Source organism: Arachis hypogaea, chromosome 20 (assembly GCF_003086295.3).
Source record: "Arachis hypogaea cultivar Tifrunner chromosome 20, arahy.Tifrunner.gnm2.J5K5, whole genome shotgun sequence".
NCBI lineage: Eukaryota > Viridiplantae > Streptophyta > Magnoliopsida > Fabales > Fabaceae > Arachis > Arachis hypogaea.
The window spans coordinates 25273337-25296065 of record NC_092055.1 but is presented as its reverse complement, the minus strand read 5'-3'; the positions used below and the strand labels follow the sequence as shown (position 1 = coordinate 25296065).

At 37.8% G+C, this 22729-nt stretch overlaps 2 protein-coding genes across 2 annotated transcripts; both read right to left on the bottom strand.

Annotated features, from left to right (window-relative positions):
• Positions 1-15500: 15500 nt before the first annotated feature.
• On the bottom strand, positions 15501-16891 carry LOC112786675 (uncharacterized). Its single transcript, XM_025830039.3, has 3 exons — positions 16270-16891; positions 16073-16165; positions 15501-15914 (listed from the first exon to the last, which is right to left on the bottom strand). Exons 1-3 carry the CDS (start codon positions 16750-16752, stop codon positions 15792-15794), a joined length of 699 nt encoding a protein of 232 aa, XP_025685824.1. The 5' UTR covers positions 16753-16891; the 3' UTR covers positions 15501-15791.
• Positions 16892-17372: 481 nt separating this feature from the next.
• On the bottom strand, positions 17373-21614 carry LOC112784732 (uncharacterized). Its single transcript, XM_025828029.3, has 7 exons — positions 20712-21614; positions 20415-20495; positions 19986-20060; positions 19171-19215; positions 18998-19087; positions 18697-18798; positions 17373-17902 (listed from the first exon to the last, which is right to left on the bottom strand). Exons 1-7 carry the CDS (start codon positions 21321-21323, stop codon positions 17723-17725), a joined length of 1185 nt encoding a protein of 394 aa, XP_025683814.1. The 5' UTR covers positions 21324-21614; the 3' UTR covers positions 17373-17722.
• Between the last annotated feature and the right edge of the window lie 1115 nt (positions 21615-22729).

Here is a 22729-nt window from a genome sequence, read left to right as displayed (position 1 = left end):
GAACGGATTAGACAAGTTTGCGATGGACTTAGGATCCCATGAATGTTCATGTAGAATTTGGCAGATGAGTGGCATACCCTGTGTCCATGCTATCAGTTGCATCAAGTTCAAGGAACTAGACTTAGAACCTTTTGTGGCTGGGTGTTATAAGAAAGAAGCTTACATGAGGTGCTATGAGTCAATCATACATCCCTTGAATGGAGTAGATCTTTGGGAGAGGACTGCACACCCTGATGTTATGCCTCCCCCCTATCGAAGGCCTAGTCACAGGCCAGTGAAAAAGAGGAGAGCAGCTGCTGGAGATGAAGAGCAGAGTAGCCGCACTCACCTATCAAGGAAGGGAGAGAAATAAAGGTGCTCTCTGTGTGGATCTGTTGGGCACAACAGAAGCAGATGCCCTAAACCTATTGAGGAGTTGGTATGATTTTTAATTTGTCTTCCTTCTATTAATTGGTATCTCAGCTATTGTTGCTATCCCATTATTAAATTGTATATGTTTGTGTGGCCCAGCAGTCAAAGAACAAAGGAAAGCAGCAGAAGGGAAGCACCAAGACAAACTATCTACCTGCCAAGGAAGGAAGGAAGACTGCCTCTTTCCAGCCCAATCCCAAGCAATCTGTCAAGAGGAAAGCTGTTTCAGCAACTCAGCCACCCTCTGCAGCCCAATCCAACAATGCAGCACAGCCCAAAAGGCCTAGAGGCAGGCCCAAGGGAACTACTAAGCCCAATTCCTCAACCCAACCTGCTCCACAGCCCAACAAGGTTGCCAGCCCAACAAGTTCAGCACCTCCTTCATCCTCATCACAGCCAGCCACCAGAACTATTCCTTCATCTCAGCCTGCCCTTACCACATCTTCAAGCCAACCTGTTGGTCACTTCTCTGCCAGGCTCTCCGGAGCACCTCACATCTCTCCAAAGAAACTGAAGTTAATGGCAAAGTTGTCTCCAAGGAAATGGGAAATGCTTTAGGAAAAGGAAAATGGGATATGTTTTATTTTGGGTTATGTTGTCTTTTGTGTATTCTGTTGGGTATTTTGTGCATGTTGTCTTATTTTGGGTTATGTTTCTGTGAACTTTGCTGGGAAAGTGCAGTGTGATTTGTTAGCTACTTCTTGCTATGTTATATTTCTGTCAACTTTGCCTATGAGCATCTATGTGTTGTACTTGGTTGCTGGATTGGACCAGCCAACCCTTTTGGGATTACCTATGTGCCTGAAACACTTTTTATTATCTATGTTATTATGACATTTACCATATTCAGATGAGGTTGTCTTTGATTCAAGATTGTTATATTGTTAGGATATTAGTCAGTAATGGAAAACAGGTATTTACCAAGCAGAAATCAAACTCACATTACAACAACCAACCATGGCAACATAATTGTCATTTATACATGTTGAGAACCAATTCAACATAACACATTCATACCAGGTACATCATTGTCACCTAATAACTTACCATCAAAACACTTCTCACCAAAACACAGTCAACAAAACCAACCCTAAAAGAATTTACCAACAACAACAACAACATCATACCCAAACACCCTTTTCATACCAGGTTCAATGGAATTACACACTTAGTCCTAGACATAGAAAAATTCTGCAGCAGCAGAAACAGGAACCCAACCCACCCAACAAACCCTAACAGAGCAACGACCATTAACTTCCACTCTGCCGCTTTCGTCCTTGATTTCAGGGAGGCAACCTTCTTCTTTATCCTTGCAATTTCTGGGTTTCCCACCTCTGTCTCCGGCTCTGCCCAACGAAAGAAGTTGCAGCCTTCATGCACCTACACATAATCACCATCTTCAATCTCCACTCCTCAACCCAAATAACTCAACTCAGAAGAAAAGAAAGAAAAACAAACCCCATAATAAACACAGCCCCAAAATCTGCACCCGTAGTTCTCCTTCGTCCCCGAGGTCCGCAGCACCGGCCTCTCACCATGGGAACAGAGCAGCAACGCTCCATGCGAGGAAGATTTGCTTCGAGACGAGATCAAGCTTTCGGCAGCCATGGCGTTCTCCCTCCTCGACGTGGACGACGGTGGTGTCGGCAGCAGTTCCAGATTCAAGCAACTTGCCCTTCTTTTTTCGGGGTTAACATATACCTATTCCCTTTATTTTTATATAACCATTCTTCTAACTACCCTAACGATGAAAAGGGCATTTATGTCCGAAACAAATTTTAAGGCCGAAGTTAAATACAAACGCAACATTAAGGACGATTTTAAACCCAAATATACAAGAGGGACGAATTCGATTCTGGCACTAAACTTAAGGGACCAAAATCGTACTTACCCCTAATAATAATTAATCAAACTCCATGCAAATTCATCGTCACCTCAGTAGATATTACAACTGATATCCAAATCTTTAAGAAAAATACAACTTGAATCCATTAATATTGATAAGAGTAAGAATATTATAAAAGATTATAGAAATTATATCAAATTTGACAAATCAAAATTAGTTAAATTGCAAAAAATAATACTCAAAATTTATGACTAAAATTTATTGTAATTATATAACCATGCTTATCAAGTAGTCAAATAAATAGGCATGCTAATCAAATAGTAAAACAAGTTGCACTTTTACATGCTTCTTTACTTTCATTAAAAATTGTTATTAGTTGTTAAGAATTTATATTTTATTAGAAAATTTTGCCTATATAAAGGCAAATATATAACTCCGCTTATGCTACATCTGCAGTACATAGCTAGTTCCAAGCTTAGATAAAGGAGAAGAATTGTGTTAGGCTTTTGACAACCAACATAAAAACTTAGTCGAATCTTTATGGCATGGATTAAAGACGTTATTGCACTAAAGTTATGTCGTTGCTCAGAAGTAATGCACTGTATGGCTCGTGTACAGTGTCAGAAGACGTTATTGGATTTTTCCTCAATCTTTGACCTTTTCATCACAAATACATATTTTAAAAAGAGAAACGAACATCTTATAACCTATAGGAGTGGCATGACAAGCTCCCAAATCAACTTCTTCTTGTTGAGGAGAGTCGACCGACAATTTTGCATTAATTATAAAATTATTACGGAAGGGAGTTTAACAACACAACATAGGATGCTCATCATGGATTTTCTCATTGAGAAAAAGTTGAGAAAAAGACATCATATGAAGAACCCAAGGACGAGGTGGTGGCAGATGAAAGGTGAGAAACTAAGAGAAGAGGCAAAGTGGAAAAGGAATGGAAGCGCGGAGGAGATGTGGAGGGAGATGGCTGAAGTTATTAGAAAAATAGCAAAAGAAAGTTTTAGTGAATCTAGAGGGATATGACCAAGAGACAAGGAGTCCTGGTAGTGGAATGCGAGTGTACAAGAAATGATAACAGCAAGAAGAGAGTGTTTTAAAGAGTGATTTTTGTATCACGATGCAAATAATTAGGGAAAATATAAGGCGGTTAAGAAAGAGACAAAAGTGGTTGTAAGTGAAGTAAAAACAAGAGCATACGAGGGTCTCTACCAGTCTTAAGGCATGAAGGAAGGAGGAAAAGGTATATATAGAATCCCAAAGAGTCGTGAAAGAAGAATGAGAGACTTGGATCAGGTTAAGTCCATAAAGATAAAGACGGAGAGGTTTTGGCTCCAAATGAGAAGATCAATGAAAGGTGGAGGAGCTACTTCTATGAGTTATTTAATGAATGATAGAAGACTCTTCCGAACTTTGGTCGGTTATGCACAAGGAAGAAGATCAAAATTTCGACTACCATTGAAGGATTCAAGACTTCGAGGTTAAAAAAACTCTAAAGCAGATGAAAAAATGGCAGGGCAGTAGGACCCGATAATATTCTAATCGAAGTTTGGAAGAGCCTTGGAAAGAAAGGCATCAGTTGGTTAACCAAGCTTTTTAATAAAATTTTAAGGTCAAAGAAGATGTCAGATGAGTGGAGAAAGAGTACATTGGTACCTATCTACAAGAATAAGGGGGATGGATATACAAAGATGCAGAAACTATAAAGGGATCAAGCTCATGAGTTATACTATGAAGTTATGGAAAAGGGTGATAGAACAGAGGCTAAGACAAGAGACACAAGTAACAGAGAACCAATTTAGTTTTATGCCAGGCAAATCCACCACTGAAACTATATACCCGTTAAGAAGGATGATAGAGAGGTATCGTAGTAATAAAAGAGATCTACATATGGTGTTTATTGATTTGGAAAAAGCGTATGATAGGGTGCTAAGGGAGGTCATATGGAAGGTTTTGGAAAGGAAGAGAGTAAGGATCGCATATATTCATGCAATTAAAGACATGTATGATGGGGCTACAACTAGTGTAAAGACTCAACGTGGTGTGACAGAGAAATTTCTTATTGGTATAGAATTACACTAGGAATCATCCTTAAGTCCATACATTTTCACATTAGTCTTGGAAATACTCATAGAGTATATTCAAGAGTCTGTGCCATGGTGCATGCTTTTTGCCGATGATATCGTCCTTATGAGAAAGTCAATAGAAGACCTAAATAAGAAGTTGGATTTATGGAGAGAAGCTCTAGAAGTATATGGTCTGTGCAAAAGCCGTAGCAAGACGGAATATATAGAATGTAAGTTCGGCCGTTGTAGGAAAAACCCTAATACACAGGTGAAGATTGGAGAAAACATCCTATGAAAAGTTAAAAGTTTTAAGTATCTTGGGTGTATCATACAAGATAATGAAGAGATTGAACAGGATATAAATCATAGGATCTAAGCAGGTTGGTCAAAATGGCAGAGTGTGTCTGGTTTTATGTGTGACAAAAAATTGCCTTTAAAACTTAAAGATAAATTATATTGCGCTGCTATCAGACTGGCTATGTGTTATGGTACAGAGTGTTGGGCAACCAAAAGGGAGCAGAACATAAGTTAAGTGTGGCAGAGATGAAGATGTTGAGATGGATGAGTGGTCATACACGATTGGATATAATAAGGAACGAAGATATAAAAGAGAGAGTTAGAATAGCACCTATTGCAAAAAAGATGGTAGAATCGTATTCAGGTGGTTTGGACATGTGAGAAGAAGACCAACAGAGCACCCAGTCAGGAGGGTGGATGAGATGGAAGATGGATAAGGGATGAAAGGCAGAAGAATACCTAAGAAAACCATCCATAAAGTGGTCAAACGAAATCTACATGTAAAAGGTCTTTCTAGACCTATTTATCTTTTTTTTTCATAAAAGAATGTTTTGAAGTTGCGTTAGACAAAAATAAAAAAGTTTTCACATATAACACCCACTTTACTGGCATAGCGCTATGACACGTACGAATAGCTATTAGCCTATTAGGTTTGTGTTTTGTCTTGTAGTCAGTAGTGCATTTATCAAACACTCTCCTAAACTACATATTGAAAGAGGAAAAGAGTCAGCCATATATAAAACCTTTGAAGTGTTGTTCGACATAATTAGCCAAATTAATAGTTGTTGGAGTCAAAGCTGTTAGGCTGCGGCGTGGGTTAGTTATGTTGGACATGTAATGGGACTTTTTTTTTGTATGGATAAGGAGAGGGATATTTTTTGGACCAACAAATTAAATCTAGTAATAGAGATTAATACACTCACTTAGAGTGAATTGGAGCCGTACTTTATATTTATAAGGACAAAATATTTTTTGTTTTTTTTCTCTGACTCCTTTAATGCACCGTGAATTTTCTCTCTCTCTCTCTCTCTCTTGATATTTACACATTTTATTCATGGATATATTTATTTTTTGGGCCAAGGACATTTATTTGTTAAAAGGAAATAACAAATATTCAAGTTTGGATTAAAAACTTAAAATATTGAAAAAGAACTTAACATAAATTTGTTTAATTATCTATTAAAAATTTAAAATTTATATTTAATCGTCGACTCAAACTCTACTCGGAGGATGGTGCAAAGTCGTTATGGATAAATAAATATCTAAAGTAATTAAAAAAAAATGTTTGGTTGACTAAAACAAATTAATGATATTATAATAACAATTTAAAATAAAACGTTTAATTGTCTTTTAAAGATTTAAAATGTAAATTTAATTTTCAGGCTAAAACTAAGATATTGCAAAATTTTAAACAACTTGGTTATTAATTTGAACAAAAATATACTTGGTCGGACTATTAGAATTAACTGAAAACTAAGATGCGTCTTCAGATTTTAATAATTGTTATACTATACCCTTATATATTACTTTAAAAAACACAAACATCTACAAATTTAAGTTATACTTAGTTGTTTAAAATAAATGATTAAATTAGAACCGTTGTTATTAATAATAATAATAATAATAATAATAATAATAATTGTTTAAATATTCTCTTTTTTTTCTTCACCAAAATACTCAATTTTCATTCTTTTTTTTTTTCTGTCACACAACAATATCTCTTCTTTTTTTTTTTTTGTCGTCACAGAATCAGAAATAACCAATGAAGCAAAAAAAAAAAAAAAACAACAACAACAACAATTCATTAGAAAAGAAGAAAAAAAGAGCAACCATCACCATTTCTCTCAACTCCAAAAAACAACAAAAAAACACATTTAATACCATTTACTGTCAGCATTCTCATTTCCTTTCTCCATTTTTCTTTTCTATTCGGAATAAGAAGAAACAGACGCAGAACAACAATAAAATTAAACTAAAATCAGAATCAACAACAACAATAACATCAAAATTAATGTAATTAATAAAATCAACACATTAACAATGTAATTAACCAAAGAAATAAAATCAGAAAAATGAACACTATAATTAACAAAATCAACAAATCAAAAGCACAATTGGAACCCTAGGGAGGAGCAACGGTGATTGGCGAGGAATAGCGGCATCAACATCGTTCCTAGATTCCATCAACGCCTCTCTTAAAGCAGCGGTGAGGACGCAAATCAGCGGCAAAGAGCAGAGCTGCGGCGACACGCGAGGAGAAGGAGCATGACGACGCGGCGAACTAGCGAGGAGGAGGAGCAGCAGCAGAATGCCAACATGACAAGCTAGTGAGGAGGAGCAAAACGGCGACGCGGCGGACGTCCTCTCTCGCTGATCTGCTGGTGTCGACATCCGTCCTCTCCATCACAGGCAGCGTCGCCACTTTTCCTTCCCCCTTCTTCCCTCCCCCTCCCCTATTTTCTTTCTCCCTCTCGTCGTTCTCTTTCTGTTGTTTTTCTTTCTATTTTATTTTATAATTTTTTGTTTAGGGGTATTTTGATAATAAATTATAAAATTTAAGTAAAAATGACTATTTTAAAACAAAGTTAAATCTTAGGAACGATTTTTTATGCAAAAATAAAAAATAAAAAAAATTGGGGATGAAAAAAATTTTCGACCTATATTTTAGGAACTAAAATCGTACATAATCCTTTCTATAACTATTACTGAAAATATAGATATAAATAAGATAGGAGAATACAAATTACTGTTAACGGTGAAATTAAAGATTTTTTTATTTAGAGTAATTGGTGGATATACCAGACAATCTATTTAACATAAGGGCAACATTGTTATTATGTACAAAAATATTAATATAAATTTATTGGTATTATTTACAAACTAGTTATTTATAAATGTTATAGCTATTAATTTATTTTTTTAATTCTATTTGATTTGAAACACATTTAAAATTTCATATTCAAAATGTTCTTGATTTCCGTATATAATTCTAATAAATATAAAATTTATGTTTCACCGGATTTTTTTTTGTTTTTATAAAATTAATTTCGTGTTTTTAATATATTATTTACCCTCTAATTCGTTTATTATATATTTTTCATTATTTTAATATTATAGTGACCTTATTCATATTATTATTTTTTTGAAAATAAAATCACCAAAAATTAAATACTTTTAAAACATTAACTATAAAATTACACAACTAACATATATCTATTTTATTGGAAAATAAATAATTCAAAAATTAATGACTATAATATTATTTTGATAAGAAAATAAATATAAAACAAAATATACGTTATTTATTTAAAAATAAATAAATTACACTTAAATATTATAGATATTTATTTTTATTTTCATCTTTTAAAAGTATTACGTCAAATTATATATGAGAAAATATTCGATTTGGTCCCTAAAATTATACTCGAGTTTTAATTTAGTTTTTGAAATTTTAATTGTATCAATTTAATTCCTAAATTTGTCAAATTTTAATCATGTTAGTCCTTGCGGTGGTTTCCGTCACAGAGTCAATTGAAAAGTTTAGAAACTAAATTGAGACAATTAAAATTTTAAGAATTAAAGTGAGATTTGAGTATAATTTTAGGGACCAAACTGAATATTTTTTCAATATATATCTGAATTTGACAAAAACCTTTATTTAATTACAAACACCGAAAATTTTGATAAATAAATTAACTTATTTTTTTATGACTATTTAACCAATAAATATAAATAAATAATAATTATTTTTATTACCTTAACAATATATAATTGGATATATATGTAATATTAGTTTTAAGAAATCATGCCATCCAAATCACTTTCGGTGACACTGAGCACCGCATATCACTATGGCAAAATGGCATTATTAATTTCTGGAGAATACTTCTTTTTTTTTTTTTGGTAAATGAGAATACTTGTTTTTATTTAGTAATATTTTTATCCATACTATTACTATGGATTTTTTATTTTAATAAATAAAATAAATATAATATTTACAAAAATAAATAATTTTATGAGTATTTATCGATTTAAATTCCCTTGCTATATCTCGTTTACAATGTAAACGAGATGACATTGCATGTATCTCGTTTACACTGTAAATAAAATAATAAAAGACAAATATTTAGCATCTATAAAAGATGTATAATTCTTGGTATTCTCTACACACATTTCATATCCTTTCTTTGTCTCGTTTTTCTCGCAAAAACAAAGCTGAATGGCCAGTAATAATCCATTCATAATTGTGCTTGTTTTTTCCAATTGTCGTATGAGAAATGGCGACAAAAGGGTGACATTTGAGTATCAGGATTTGATATTGTTTCGCACTCAGCGTGTGAAGACGTTGTCAGATTTGAAGAGTTTGATATTGAGCAAGCTCGGTGGTACACAAGCGAGGGAGATAGGTAGGGTGGGGTATAGGTTGCTGTCACCCATGGGAAATGGAGTGTTCCGGTTTCGACTATTTCGACTTCAAGGGGACGAGCATGTGCGACTAATGTTCGACATTCATGGGAGGATCATGGTAGAACAGGTAATGGAGTTGTCCGTCGAGGTGGGTCACGGTGGTAGTGGTGGTTCCGTACACGAAATCTATGTGCAGGACGATCGACCTCTCGCACCACCGCCCATTCATGTCGTCATTCCGGAGCATGAGGCAGAGGAGGGTGAGGAGGAGTCGGACGAAGATTACGTAGCAGACAGTGCGGACAGTGAGTCGTCCGATGGTGGCGATGAGGACAAGTTTGTGCCAGAGACACCTGTCGGGGCTGTGGCGCGTCATGTGCTGCCTCCACCTCACCCGATTCCAGCGCTATCGGCAGTGCCAAGTCACTATCACAGTCTAGATCTGGACGCCATGCATGAGAGGACCCCGGTTTCTGACATCTGTGAAGCGGATTACAACCTAGACGGCGGTGTAGAGTTTTGGGTCGGCCACAGGTTCAGTAGCCGAGAGGCGGTGCTTCAAGGTGTGAAGAACTACAGTATTCGCAGGAGTGCTGAGTACCTGGTGATCGAGTCCGACCGGTTAAAGTACCATGTGCAGTGCCGTCAAGTCGGCAATGGGTGTCAATGGAGCCTCCGTGTGGCCCTTCGTCAGAATCTCAGATACTGGTAAGTTCAAATTTAATTGTGAATTTGAGTACTTTTGTATGATATGTTATGTAGGTTAGAGATATAGTGTAAGCATAAATGTTTTGTTGTGATTAGGGAGGTTCAGAGGTTTCGTAGACTGCATAGCTGTCTAGCACCCACCATGTCTCAAGACCATCGTCAGTTAGATAGAAATTTCATCTGCAGGGTCATATTGCCCTTGATTCAGTCCAACCCCTCTGTCAGTATCCCAGTCTTGCAAGGTGCGATCAAGGCAAGCTATCACTTCAAACCTTCATACAGAAAGGTGTGGATGGCAAAGCAGAAGGAAATTGCACGGATCTACGGTGATTGGGAAGAGTCGTACAACAAGGTGCCGAAGCTGCTTCAGGCACTACAGAGCTGTTTTTTTGGCACCATTTGTGACTTACACATCAAACCATACTACGATGGACACCTCATGGTGCGCGACTGCTGCATGTTCGACAAAGTATTTTGGGCTTTTCCGTCATGTGTCGAGACCTTCAAGCATTGCAAGCCGTTTGTATCCATAGACGGCACGCATCTGTATGGCAGGTACGGTAGAGTGTTGCTTATTGCGGTGTCGCAAGACGGGAACAACAACATACTACCAATTACTTTTGCCATAGTTGAGTCCAAGAGCACCGAGTCATGGTCGTTCTTCCTTACTAATTTGAGGCGCCACGTTACCCCACAAGACGGCTTGCTGGTTATATCTGACAGATCTCAGGCCATCAAGGCCGCCCTAAGCTCCGATGATAGTGGTTGGTATCCCCTAGGGCGTTCCATGCTTACTGTATCAGACACATGGCTGCGAATTTCATGAGCCAGTTCAAGTCAGCCAAGGACAAGTGATACCTCATAAACACTGCTTACAGTTCAAGTCAGGCTGGGTTTGAGTGGTACATGGATGCATTGAGAGGCGTCTCCCCGGCGATGGCAAACTGGGCTGGTCGTTTCAAAAAGGAGATTTGGCTTCAGCATTGCGACAGTGGGTGGAGGTTTGGACACATGACCACAAATATGTTCGAGTGCATCAATGTAGTGTTAAAGGGGACACGCTACTTGCTGATTTCGGCCATTGTGCGATCACGTACGAGAGACTGCAGAAGTTGTTTGTTACGAAGGGCAGGGAAGCGCAGAGCTAGTTGGCGGCCGGAAACCGCTTCTCGCAGATACTCTTGGCCGCCATTGAGAAGAATAGGGAAGGAATTCCAAAGATACGTGTGAGCCATTGCGATAGGTGGGCCTCTGTGTTTGTTGTGGAAGAGCTAGAGCCGTTCGAGGGATGGGGGCATGGTTCCTTTCGGGTTAGGCTTTCGGGAGGTACATGTGATTGTGGATTATTCCAGTCTCTACATTATCTGTGCCGGCACACACTTGCCGGATGCGCCGCTGCTAGCATTGAGTGGGCCCCATATGTGCATCTAGTCTACAGGCAGGAAGCTGTGTTCAAGGTGTACGAGATGGAGTTTGCACCCATTCCCGACGAGTCGCTGTGGGCGGAGTGGCATGGTACAATGCTACATCCTAACCCAGCCATGCGGCGGAAGGCGACCGAAAGACCAATGTCTACCAGATTCCGGAACGATATGGATGAGGTCGAGAGACAAGAGAAGCAGTGTGCCTTGTATAGGCAAGTCGGCCACACTAGACGGGGTTGCCCTAATCAACCCACCGAAGATGCCTAGGCCATTTTAGTTTGGATGTACTTTACTGCTGTTTAAGTTTTGAATTGAAAATGTAATCTATTAAGGTTCCGTTGAAGATGTAACATTTTAGTTCTTATTGTCACTGTTACATTCTATGTTTTAGTAATGCTGGAGATGAGATTTCTTAACTTGGAGTGCCATCTTTTAAGTTTAAATAATTTGTCATGATAATTCTGAATTTTCCATAACTATGAAAATAAGGCAAACTAGTAAGTAACAATAAACATAACATCAATCCAACCAAAATACATAACTCATAACTACATACATATTTAGTGTAAACATAACATCAATCCAACCAAAAAATAAATAAATAACTCATAACTACGTACATATATACAATCCAACTAAAGTACAAAAAAAATACACAAACTAAAGTAGACAACGTAAACATCATCTGTGGTGGGGATCCTGGTAGTGGCGCCTGTGCCCGGTGCCACATGGTGGAGGCTGAGCCTGGCGCTGAGGTCGAGACGGCCTAGGGTCTCCGACCGGCATTGTCGGGGCAGCCGACTTCTGGTACGGAGGGGCATGGTTTGGCTGGGGCCCTCCCGACGGTGAACCTATGGCGTACTAATGTAGCTGGAGATGAGGCTGAGAAGGTGGCACTGATGGAGGGGTGACAGGAGGCTGGGATGAGGTTAGATACATACCGTAGTCGTGGGAGGGCGGTGTTGCATACTAGCTACCTGGCCGAACACCCGCCCCAAATGATGACGCAGAAGCCGGTGATATCTAGGGAATCCAGGAGGACGTATGCGCGGGACCTGATGGGTGTTGGTACTCCCCGATACCAACCTCCCTACATGTACGGAACGACTCGGCTATTTGATCCATAGTAACGGGCAGGGTGGTGTGAGCTGGAAGGCATCATCAATGAGGATCTCGTCAACCATCTCCTCCTCGTCCTGATGGGTACCGGATGGATCGCCCTCATGCCAACCAGGCAGTGATATGTACCAGTCTCCCAGAGGCTGCTGACCGCCGCTCCTAGATGCATGCCAGGCTCCATGTGGCGGGAGGAGGAGGTGGTGGAGGTGAAGCCTCTATGTCCTGTGCGATGTCTCCATGCTCCTCCTGATGGGCGTACTCCGCCTCCTCATCAGACTCAACGCCGACCCTCAAACGTCGTGGCTGGGCCTTCTCCCTCCTCACCGGCTCGCCAGGTCGACGCTCTCTATGGCCTTTGTCCTTTTGAGCAGGTCGTCGAGTATCATCCCTGCCCTCCCTCGCACGTCGACGTCGATCCGTCACACCCCGAGGAAGGGCGAGATCGTCCCTGGGCTGCCTGGTAGTGGGCTGTACGTCGGGGGGCAACTCCGCCAGCCTCGGGTCCTCCAGTACCTCCTGCACCGACAGATGCCTAACACGGCAAGCCCCACGCCACCAGTCATAGTACTCTAGGGTCGGCCTAGTATCGAAGGTGTGGTACACAATGATCTGGCGACCGGGATCAAACCTCTGGTGCCATCTATTGTACCACTCCTTCAGCTTCAGCGGCCACCATACATCCTCACCACGACTAGTGGTAGTCAGGTACCTGTCAGTGAAAACGGTGTGTTAAATACTTCCTTACTTCCTAATAACTGACATCTAACAACAGATAAGTACGTCAAAATATAACATCAATCTCACCTATCAAGATTTACCGAAGTGCACCTGCTGCTCTCTTTTGAACTGCCGTTTCACCCGATCAACGTGGTGAAACCGTACGATATTGAAGCACAATAGGGAGACGGCTGACAGCCATGTCCCCTACTCCTCCTCCTCACGAAACCGAGGCGGACACAAAGCCTGCATAGCAGGGTCATCGTAGACTCACCATGCAAACTGAAGAAAAAAAGTGTTCGACATAATACAAACACTATTATTTTACGAAATCTATCTAATTATCCAGATAAAAAACATACTAGAGCATATGATATCTATCTAATTATCGAAAATAAAAACATAAGTATTTTACGACTAACCTCGTCAAACCGTAGCCGGTCGATCGAAACCCTCCAATGTAGGACCCTGGCCTCATGCTGATCCCTACTCTGCTGTTGCAATCCAACCAACCTAACACATCGCAGGAGAACATATATGATTCGTTAAGTAACATACCAAAAGAATTGACAAAATTATTTAACTCAAATACATAAATAAACATTTCTCACCTCGCAGCCAGAGGATACTGGTAGACCCCTCTATCTGGTGGACACCACTGAGAAAATCTCTGATAGATCCAGGACATCAACAGTGGAATGCAGCCAGTGATATCGCTGTGCCTCTGAACAAAGTGACTGATACGTCCAGGCCAGCACAGCCGAGCCCCAGGAAAACGCCCTACACTCCTCAAAGTCCCGGAGCAACGGTAGCCAATGAAGGCAAGCACCAGATTGTTGGACTTGTCGGTCATCAGATACCCTCCGATCAGTAACATGATATAACACCTGGCGTACTGTCGGAGGGTCTCAGGATTGTCTGTCGAGGGCATCTGGCAGACATGATCCCGCAGCTACACAAGCTTCAGCGTGAAGGACTCCTTCCTCTGCGCCGCCTGCTGTGCTACAATGGGAGGCCTGGCGCCGAGCAGCTGCTCCACCAACGCCCATGTCTCCATATGGTACCATCTACCAAAGTCACAGAGGCACCTCTTGACGGAGTTACCGTGTGCACGTAGGCCTAGGTGGTACGCCACGTCCTGCAGGGTGATAGTGATCTCATCCCACGGGAGATGAAATGTGTGCGTCTCTGGATGCCATCGCTCCACCAATGCCGAAATCAGGAAATTGTGAAAAGTAAAATTCCTGAGGGGCACCGTGTCGCCGAATCTGGCCTCAGCCAGATACGGGACGATGGCGTCCGGTGGAGGTAAAGTATGGCTCACTCGCCGGGACAGTAGGAGGTGAGGCCTCTGAAGAACGAAAAAAAAATAATTTAGCCTTAACAATACAATATTTCAACTTTCTAGCCTACACATGTCTCTACATTACATATTCGATAATATGCAAATCCTAATTACAGCGTTATAAATACTAACAACATAGCACAAGAATAACAGAGTTCTAAATTAATAATTATGTCATACAAACCTAGCACAAGCGAATATAGTTCTAAATTCCTCCTATAGACCTAACTCCTAATTCATATAACTACGTTCCAGTTCTTCATGACTACCCTAACAATGGTCACATCCTTAAATTAAACAAACATAACAAAACTAATTTCGAAGTCGGCCGCCCCGATATTATGTGTTGTCTCGTTCAGCCTGTTGATGTCTCCGTCATTCCCCGCCTGGCGCGCCATCACCGATTCAGTCGAAGGTATGGTCAGAAAAGGTTAAAAGAGGGGAGAAAGAGGTTGACAAAATCAAACTGGGTCCCGAAACTAAACTGTAAACAACTTCTATATATAGGCGCGGACATGTCATATCTTGTTTACAGTGTAAATATCTCGTTTACACTGTAAACGAGATACGTGCAACGTCTTCTCGTTTATAATGTAAACGAGATATAGCAAAGAAATTTAAATCGGTAAATACTCATAAAATTATTTATTTTGATAAATATTATATTTATTTTATTTATTAAAATAAAAAATCCGTATTACTACCGAAAGAACCATCAAAACTTAAATATGACATAGCCCAACCAATCCCACTACTTGTAAAACAAATCAAAGTCCCATGTCTATTAGGACAAAAAAAAAAAAAAAAGAAAAACCATTCACTCCAAAGGCTCCACTTATGACCTGAGTTCAACGTTGCAGCTCCACAAACTGACAAAACACACGATAAGCGCCCTCAATGTCAATACCACTGTTGCTATTCAAGTCAAGCTTTCAACGGGTTTACAGAACAGCTTACACCATCCATCTATGATTCTAGCACATAATAATTCCAATAAATCTACACCATCAATATTTTTAACTATATATCTCAACAGTACTGCAGCATGACATAACAAAGTGCCAGTAAAACAGACTGGTATATGTGAAAACTTTTCTTAGAAATATTCTTCTATTTTATGAGTGCTATTGATGAGAAAAAAAAACATATGACAGGACAATGTGAATGAGTGATCTTGAACAAATTTGTAGGTATTAAACTTACATTTCGGACATAAGTAAAATCAAAATTTCACCAAAAATATCAATAAGCTCAAAACACAAAATGCTAATTCTCTTTTGCCCTTTCTTGGCGACAATACAAGCTATGAGCTATTTTCTTTCTTAAAATCTGAAAGTACACCACAGATTGCATCATTGCAATGTAAACAAAAATAAACAATAACGAGCTATTATGTATGGGAAGGAAACAGTAAAATTTCCAAAACTCTGCCTAATTGATTATGATTTTTGCTGTGTGTTAGTATCAGTTTGTGAACAAGCCGAACCGGGACTCTGCACTTCACACTCCTCCAATTCAGATTCGCACTCAAACGACGTCGTTTCCTCATTCTTACTCTTCTCCTACACAAGAAAAAACGCACCATTCCCGACATTCGTCAATCGTCAGTTTCTTCTCATCAATTCGTTCATAGAAGAAAATGAAAACTAAAAACAAAACGTAATTCCTAAATATTCCTAAAATTGAAAGTAGAATAAAATAAAATAAAATAGCGATTTACCTCTGATTGAGATTGAGATTGCAACGATGGAGCACCTTCATTAACGATCTTTCCATGTTCCTTCTCTCTCAATGTTCTCATCAGAGAAACTCTCTGTTCCGATCAAAATCCAAAACAGAAAAAAAAAAAAACGATTTCAGAATTGAATCGAATCTAAGAAATTCTGAGAGAAACTGATTTTTTATTATTTTTTTTACCATGCATCGATATTTGAGCTCCTTCAAGCGGAACAAGCGATCAACCTCGATCTCGAACTTCTTCTGAACCTCTCCTCTGTCTTCGAGCTCCTTCATCATGGCGTCGAGCTTCGCGTCCTTCTCCTTCAGCGCTGTCTCCGTCTTCTCCTTATCGATCCTCATCCTCTCCACCTTCTTCTTGATCGCGCTCAGCTCCTCCGCCAGCGACGACGCCTCGGGGAGTTGCACTTGCACCGGAGCCAACGCAGCCGCAGTATGAGGAGGAAGAGTTGCTTCCGCTGCGGCGGTGATCGCGACAGTACGGTTCTCCTTGTCGCGGACGGGTGTGGTCTCGCAGAGTGGTTCAGATTCGGGCTTGGGCTTGGGCTTCGGCCGGAGATCGGCGGGCGAGTTGTTCTTCGGCTGGAGTGGTGTCCGGCCTGATCGCGGCCGAGGTTTCGGAGGTATGGAAATCGGAGTGTGAGTTTGCGTTTGCGTTTGCATTGTGGCGTGTTTGGATGATAGGTTTTTATTGTTATGTTTTGCAGCGAAGAAATGGAAAGTAGAATGGAGAATAAAGAAGAAGAAGAAGATGGAAGGTGTTGATGGTGATGGAAAGTTGAGTGAAGAGTAGAGTGTATTTTACTTTGAATTTGAATGGAGGGAGGCGCTAACGGCTAGTGCTTTTGTTTCTTCTAAACTTCTTATCGGTATTTTGACTATTTTCTATGCTTTATTAAAAAAAAAAAAAGAGTACTACATTGGATGCTCGGATCAATTTTTTTCCCCTTGCTTTCTTGAAAAGAAAAAAGAGGATTCATAATTTCTTATACTATTTTGATTAGGCTTGAACTAGATTTAATTTGTTGTTTGTTCAACTGGCTAAATTCCTATATTGAGAGTTTCAGACTTGTTCCAAAGCAAACCCTTGTTTGACCATTCTTGCAAGTTTTATAATGATGCTAGCAAGTTTGTCACCACATCTTGTTTAGCTGTGCCCCTCTGGTAGCATTGCTAATGCTAATACTAAAAATCCAACAAAAAAGAAAGCATGCATTTGTATCCCCAAATAATATATTGAAACTGGTGGTGGAAAAATATTACTTATTATTACATGCAAAAAGTAATCAATTATCAAATTTATTATTTAAAAGATTATTTAAATACATAAATAATTTATTATTTAAATTCTTATTACATACCAATCACTTTTTCAAGGTGGCAAAAGGCGATAAAAGCCGGAGAGAATGCTAAACTAAAAAATATTGAAAACCAAAATGTCTGAAAAGAAAAATCTATGAAAATAACTGTACAAATGCAAGCCTATTTTACACCATAAAGAAAAATAAAAAAGACAATTGGTAATTTGGTATGGTATTTTTGTGTCATCCTTGGTAGGCTTATTAAAGCTTCACTATATTTTCGATTAAAAGGAGTAATTACTACATGAGAGTTAGCAGACAAAACATGTGAATCAAAGATAGTCCATTGGAAGATCCCAATCATCTTCATTATCCCAATATCTTTGATTAGGTTTCTTTCTTCCAAGACTTTTCCTTCTCCTTGAAACTTGGCCATATGTCACAGATGGTTCAGAGTCATAATCTTCAAGATTATCCATAGAAACTCCTACATTCTGGTTGCCCAAGAAACCCTGGGACAAGCAAATAGGTTGTTTTATGATCAGCAAGACAAAGTAAAGAAATGAGTTAATGACATTTCTTTTAGTAGTAATAATGATTACATAGCGATAGAGTGATGCTATCCAACTTATCCATTTAACGATAGAGAGACCTGTATCGACTTGGTGTACGAGAAAAAATGAATACACAAGATATTTTTCTTCAATGTTTTATTGGGAAGTCAAAATGTTGTTCTGTTTCCTTGCTAAATTTTAAATCGTTCCCGGAGTAGAAAAAGAGCACCAACTATTTCAAAAGAAAATGAATTCAATAAAACCAAATGGAGGAAAAGGTATTTGGAAGAAAAATAAGACGTTCAGAATAAAAATAAGATGTTTCGAATGTTAGGGACGAAATCAAGACCTAGCCCAAATGTTAGGGAGTAAGACAGTATTTTACCCAAACCAAATGATATAATTAGACTTTTACCAACCAAATAATATAATTAGATGACTTCGCTTAAAAATCTATGGACAATAGCCATAAAACGGAGAAACCAAAATAAAGCATGAGAATCACAAGTTCCCATGTACAAGCCATAATAATAACAAGCATGGCTTGATATATAAGCAGGAATCAAAACTTTCAGGAGCTAAGAAACAGAGGCGAAGTACATCACGAAGTTCTAATCAGAAAAGGAAGCAATGTTGCCGAAATCAATATCCTACTTAGTCCGTTAGTCGTAAGGGCAAAAGAAAATGTAAAATGTGAAATAGTAATGTGATACACTCGTACACTCAAACTTCCATTATTGAAATGAAGGTACCTTTGAAAGCCTTTGTATACGCGACGCTGCAGCTTCGCGAACCACAACAGCATCAGATACTACTTCCAGTACATCCTCGACTAGCAAAGAGTAAGTACTCACCTAAAAGTATGGCAATCAAGAATTATAATTTGTAGACTAAACCCCTTAGGAGTCACAAATGATCAAAATGAAGGAATTGTGACTTGGATTTGTTAACATAGGATGTAGACTTCCATTTCCAATTGGATTGGCAAAACTTGCATGCTATTTTGAATTCTGAACTTGGTTTTATTAACCTTACAAAGAGGCACTGACTTACCAAAGTTGAAGGGATAATTGATAGTCCAAATGAATCAAGCTCAAGTTCTTCAACAGCACCTGAATTGAGGCTGAATGTGTATCCACGCACCTAAGAGTTTAGAGTTCCCTTATCAAATAATTGGATATAAATAAAAATGTGAAATAAAAATAGAAGAATAAACGTATAATCACCTTTCCAATATTCCGTTGGGAGGGTGTCACAACTTTGTATCCAACCTATCAAATAATAATATGATAAATCAATTACCATCTTAAAAATAGTCCTACCTTGTTTTAATTTTGGAAGTGTGGTAAAATAGTGGTGGCACCACTAAATCATATATTAAATTAAATGGAACTGCTTCCCATGATGACTCATTGAAAAGGGTTAAGGCATGGGAAAAATCGTATAACAGGTATTGATTCTGCATAGAAATTTAGAAAACCATGATGAAGAGCACTTTTCATTTTGGCACAAATGACCAAAATAACCAATCAGAACCAAAATCATACAGAAGACCAAAGGAGATAATATAAAAGTATTTGATCTTGAAGAAGAAATAAGAAGATATCTTCATCTTACTAACAAGTAGTTGAAAACTTGAACACAACCATTCAGGCATTTACAACATGAGATACCACTTAGTTTCAATCCTACATAATGTTTTGTTATCTCATTACACTTTGTCAATTATGAATAATCAATTCTCATTATTTCTACTTTAAATAAATGATACCAACTTCAAAAGACATCAGATATCACATTCACATAATTTGCAGCATCATCACCGTCTAGCAAACAAGGATAGAGCAAAAGCATCTTACATGAACACAATTCACAATAACCTTTATTATCATCTAAGCAACACAACAAAGTGAGTACCACTAACAAATATCAAAAGAGAAGATTTCTCCAACATGTTCTGCCAAACAATGAACCCTACAATAAATCTTTCAAGAGAAAATAATTCACAAGAAAGAATCATATAAAACTTTATAAAACATACCAGGGTCTCCAATCCAACCATTTTAAATCCGTTCTCTATCACGCGTTCATCTGGGACAAGGACGACATCGCCGACCTGAAAAGAGAACCAACAGAACACTCAACAGCATGAAAAACACAAGAGGTCACTAGCTTGCAAAGCTAAAAATGCACACCACATTCAAGTAAGACCATAAGACAAGGTTGCAAAACCATAGTATAGATTCATATTGGAATATATGGGCGTTGGAAATTTCGGCCAAAAAGCTTGATCTGGAAGCATCTACATAATTTATCTGGTAGCGGACCCAAATGGTCCTCTCTACATATTATTGCAGGCAACAGAACTCCTCCAAAAGTGAAACAAACTAAAAAATGGTGTAAAACACTTGTAGCAAAGCATATATAAACATAAAGCATTCAAAATGTGTTATTCCAAAATTTGTTATACCTGACTAATGTCCTCCAGAAGGAACTTATCTGCATCCCCAGAAAGCAAGTTTGGCCTCACCTCCACAAATAAAACCATCCACTGCACATGAAATTCACCAAAAGGAGATACATCAATAAATGTGTGCTTAGACTAACATAGTTTAAGTTCAACATAGCTAATAATCAATATTCAAACATGCTTAATGCTTTCCACCCCAAAGAAACAGGTAGCAAACCAGGAAAACAAACAAACATTATAAATAAATTCCTCAAAAAAGCATGCTTTACATTTATAGCTTAAGAAATGGTCACTCACAGAGGTGGTGTCAACCCAAAGCTGAGTAATAAACCCCAAGCTAAGAGCAGACCTTATACTAACGACCTGCTTAGCCAACAAATTGGACCTTCTAATTACCTCTTTACCCCTTCTAATCCCATCCTTACCACTAAATTTCTCAACTTTAACATCATCTTTTCTCAAATCATCATTTGCAGCACCACCCGGAACCTGAACCTTAACCAAATCATCGTCGTCTTCAAAACCTCCTTCTTCTTCTTCTTCTCCTTCACCATTGGCACCCAACCCAACAGGATCATCCATTTCCCTGAGTCCAACACCATCAAATGGATTATCACTATCGGCAATATCCTTTTCACCATCCAAGCCCAAATTCTTCACCTCTCTCTCATCAAATCCAAGTTGTTTATTGTTGTAGAAGCTATAACCACCGCCCCTTGAGCCTCTTCCATGGACCCTTGGACCCATTGAAGAAGCAACTACAACAAGGGTGGCAGTGGTTTTTGAGAATTCTTGAGAGAAGGGTACATGGGAATTTGGGGTTAGGCATTGATTGTTGCTGAGAAAGGGGAATCTATGAAATTCTGGGAGTGAGATTGAAAGCGGGCTTGCGGGAAGAAGCTCAGTCATGGTGAGTGATGAAGCTACGAAGCAGAATATGAAAGGATAGGAAGGGAATATGATATTTCATTAATCTCTACCCATTGAGATATAATATAAATGATGTGAATGGTCAAAGATCTTGGTACTTTGCTTTCAATGTACATGAAAACTAAGACCTCACCGTGAGCTTCAGACCGGGTAAGTAGTTGCCAAGTATTTAAATCCATACATTGTCCCCTCTCTCCATATGCACCCAAAGCCATTTTTCATGTTCAGCCGAGCTGCAAATTTGTTCGGCCTTGTTAGCTTTCCTTGTATGTCTTTCTTAAAAATAGGCCTAGTCGTATATATATATATTTTTTAAATAATTGAAGAAAATAATTTTCGGTAATCAAGGAGTAAGATAGAGAAATATTAAGAGGTTATGAGAATTTATTTTTAGTTATCATCTAATTATTAATTTAATTTTTTTAATTTAGTAATTTAATAATATATTTTATTTTATTTTTTTATTTAATAACAACAAAAAATAATAAATTTTGCTAATTTTTTAATATTTTTTAATAAAAAATTATGCTAATAGAAAAAAAAGACCATTATCAAATGAACTTATAACTGGGTAATTTTTTATAAAAAAATAAAAATATATATTATATTTCAAAAAACAAAATATAAGAATTGAATTATATAAAATACAGTTAAATTATTTTTTTAAAAAATAAAAAATTAGATAAATTCACCGTCAAATTGAATGGGTCTCGATGAATATAAAATTTATATTTATTTATTTATTATACATTATGTATATATTATTTTGAGTGGTAAAATTGAAATATTTTAAAATATTTTTAATTATAAATAAAATAAATAATTAAAATTAATCTGTTAACTATAACCAAAACCAACCATATTTATAAATTAGAACTTAACATAACGTGTTTGTTATATTATAGACACATTTTACCTTTTTTCAAATTCAAATAAAGGATGAAATAACAATAGGAGCAGCTATCATAAAATCAGAACACTACTCTACAAAATCGTAGTTATCTATAACCACTTTAAACACAAGGATTCCATAAATACGGAGGATTTATTAAATATATTCACTCTAAATATTATTTTTATCATCTTATATATTTTTTAATTCGTTGGAGTATTTTTGTAAGTGTCTATTGCTATTCTTTTTAGAAGAGCCAACGTACACTTCATTTCATCTGAAAAAAAAGCAAGTTCAATATTAAGCAAGACAAATTATACTTTGGAACTGGCTACTCACGTAGGAACAAAAATAATATTGAGTTATTAGGCAGAATATCATCGATAATTAAAAAGGAAAAAAATATTTTTGCTGTCATTAATATTAATGAAAAATATGTCCTTATAACTTGATGATACCATATATTCATACTCTGACTCAAAACATAAAGTCA

Coding starts and splice junctions, on each gene's coding strand:
- LOC112784732 (XM_025828029.3), bottom strand. CDS start 21,323: ATGACTGAGCTTCTTCCCGCAAGCCCGCTTTCAATCTCACTCCCAGAA. Junction 20,496..20,711: donor TTTGGGTTGACACCACCTCT/GTGAGTGACCAT, acceptor TTTCATGTGCAG/TGGATGGTTTTATTTGTGGA. Junction 19,216..19,985: donor TGGTTGGATTGGAGACCCTG/GTATGTTTTATA, acceptor ATTATTTGATAG/GTTGGATACAAAGTTGTGAC.
- LOC112786675 (XM_025830039.3), bottom strand. CDS start 16,752: ATGCAAACGCAAACGCAAACTCACACTCCGATTTCCATACCTCCGAAA. Junction 16,166..16,269: donor AGCTCAAATATCGATGCATG/GTAAAAAAAATA, acceptor TGATCGGAACAG/AGAGTTTCTCTGATGAGAAC. Junction 15,915..16,072: donor AATCTCAATCTCAATCAGAG/GTAAATCGCTAT, acceptor TTTCTTGTGTAG/GAGAAGAGTAAGAATGAGGA.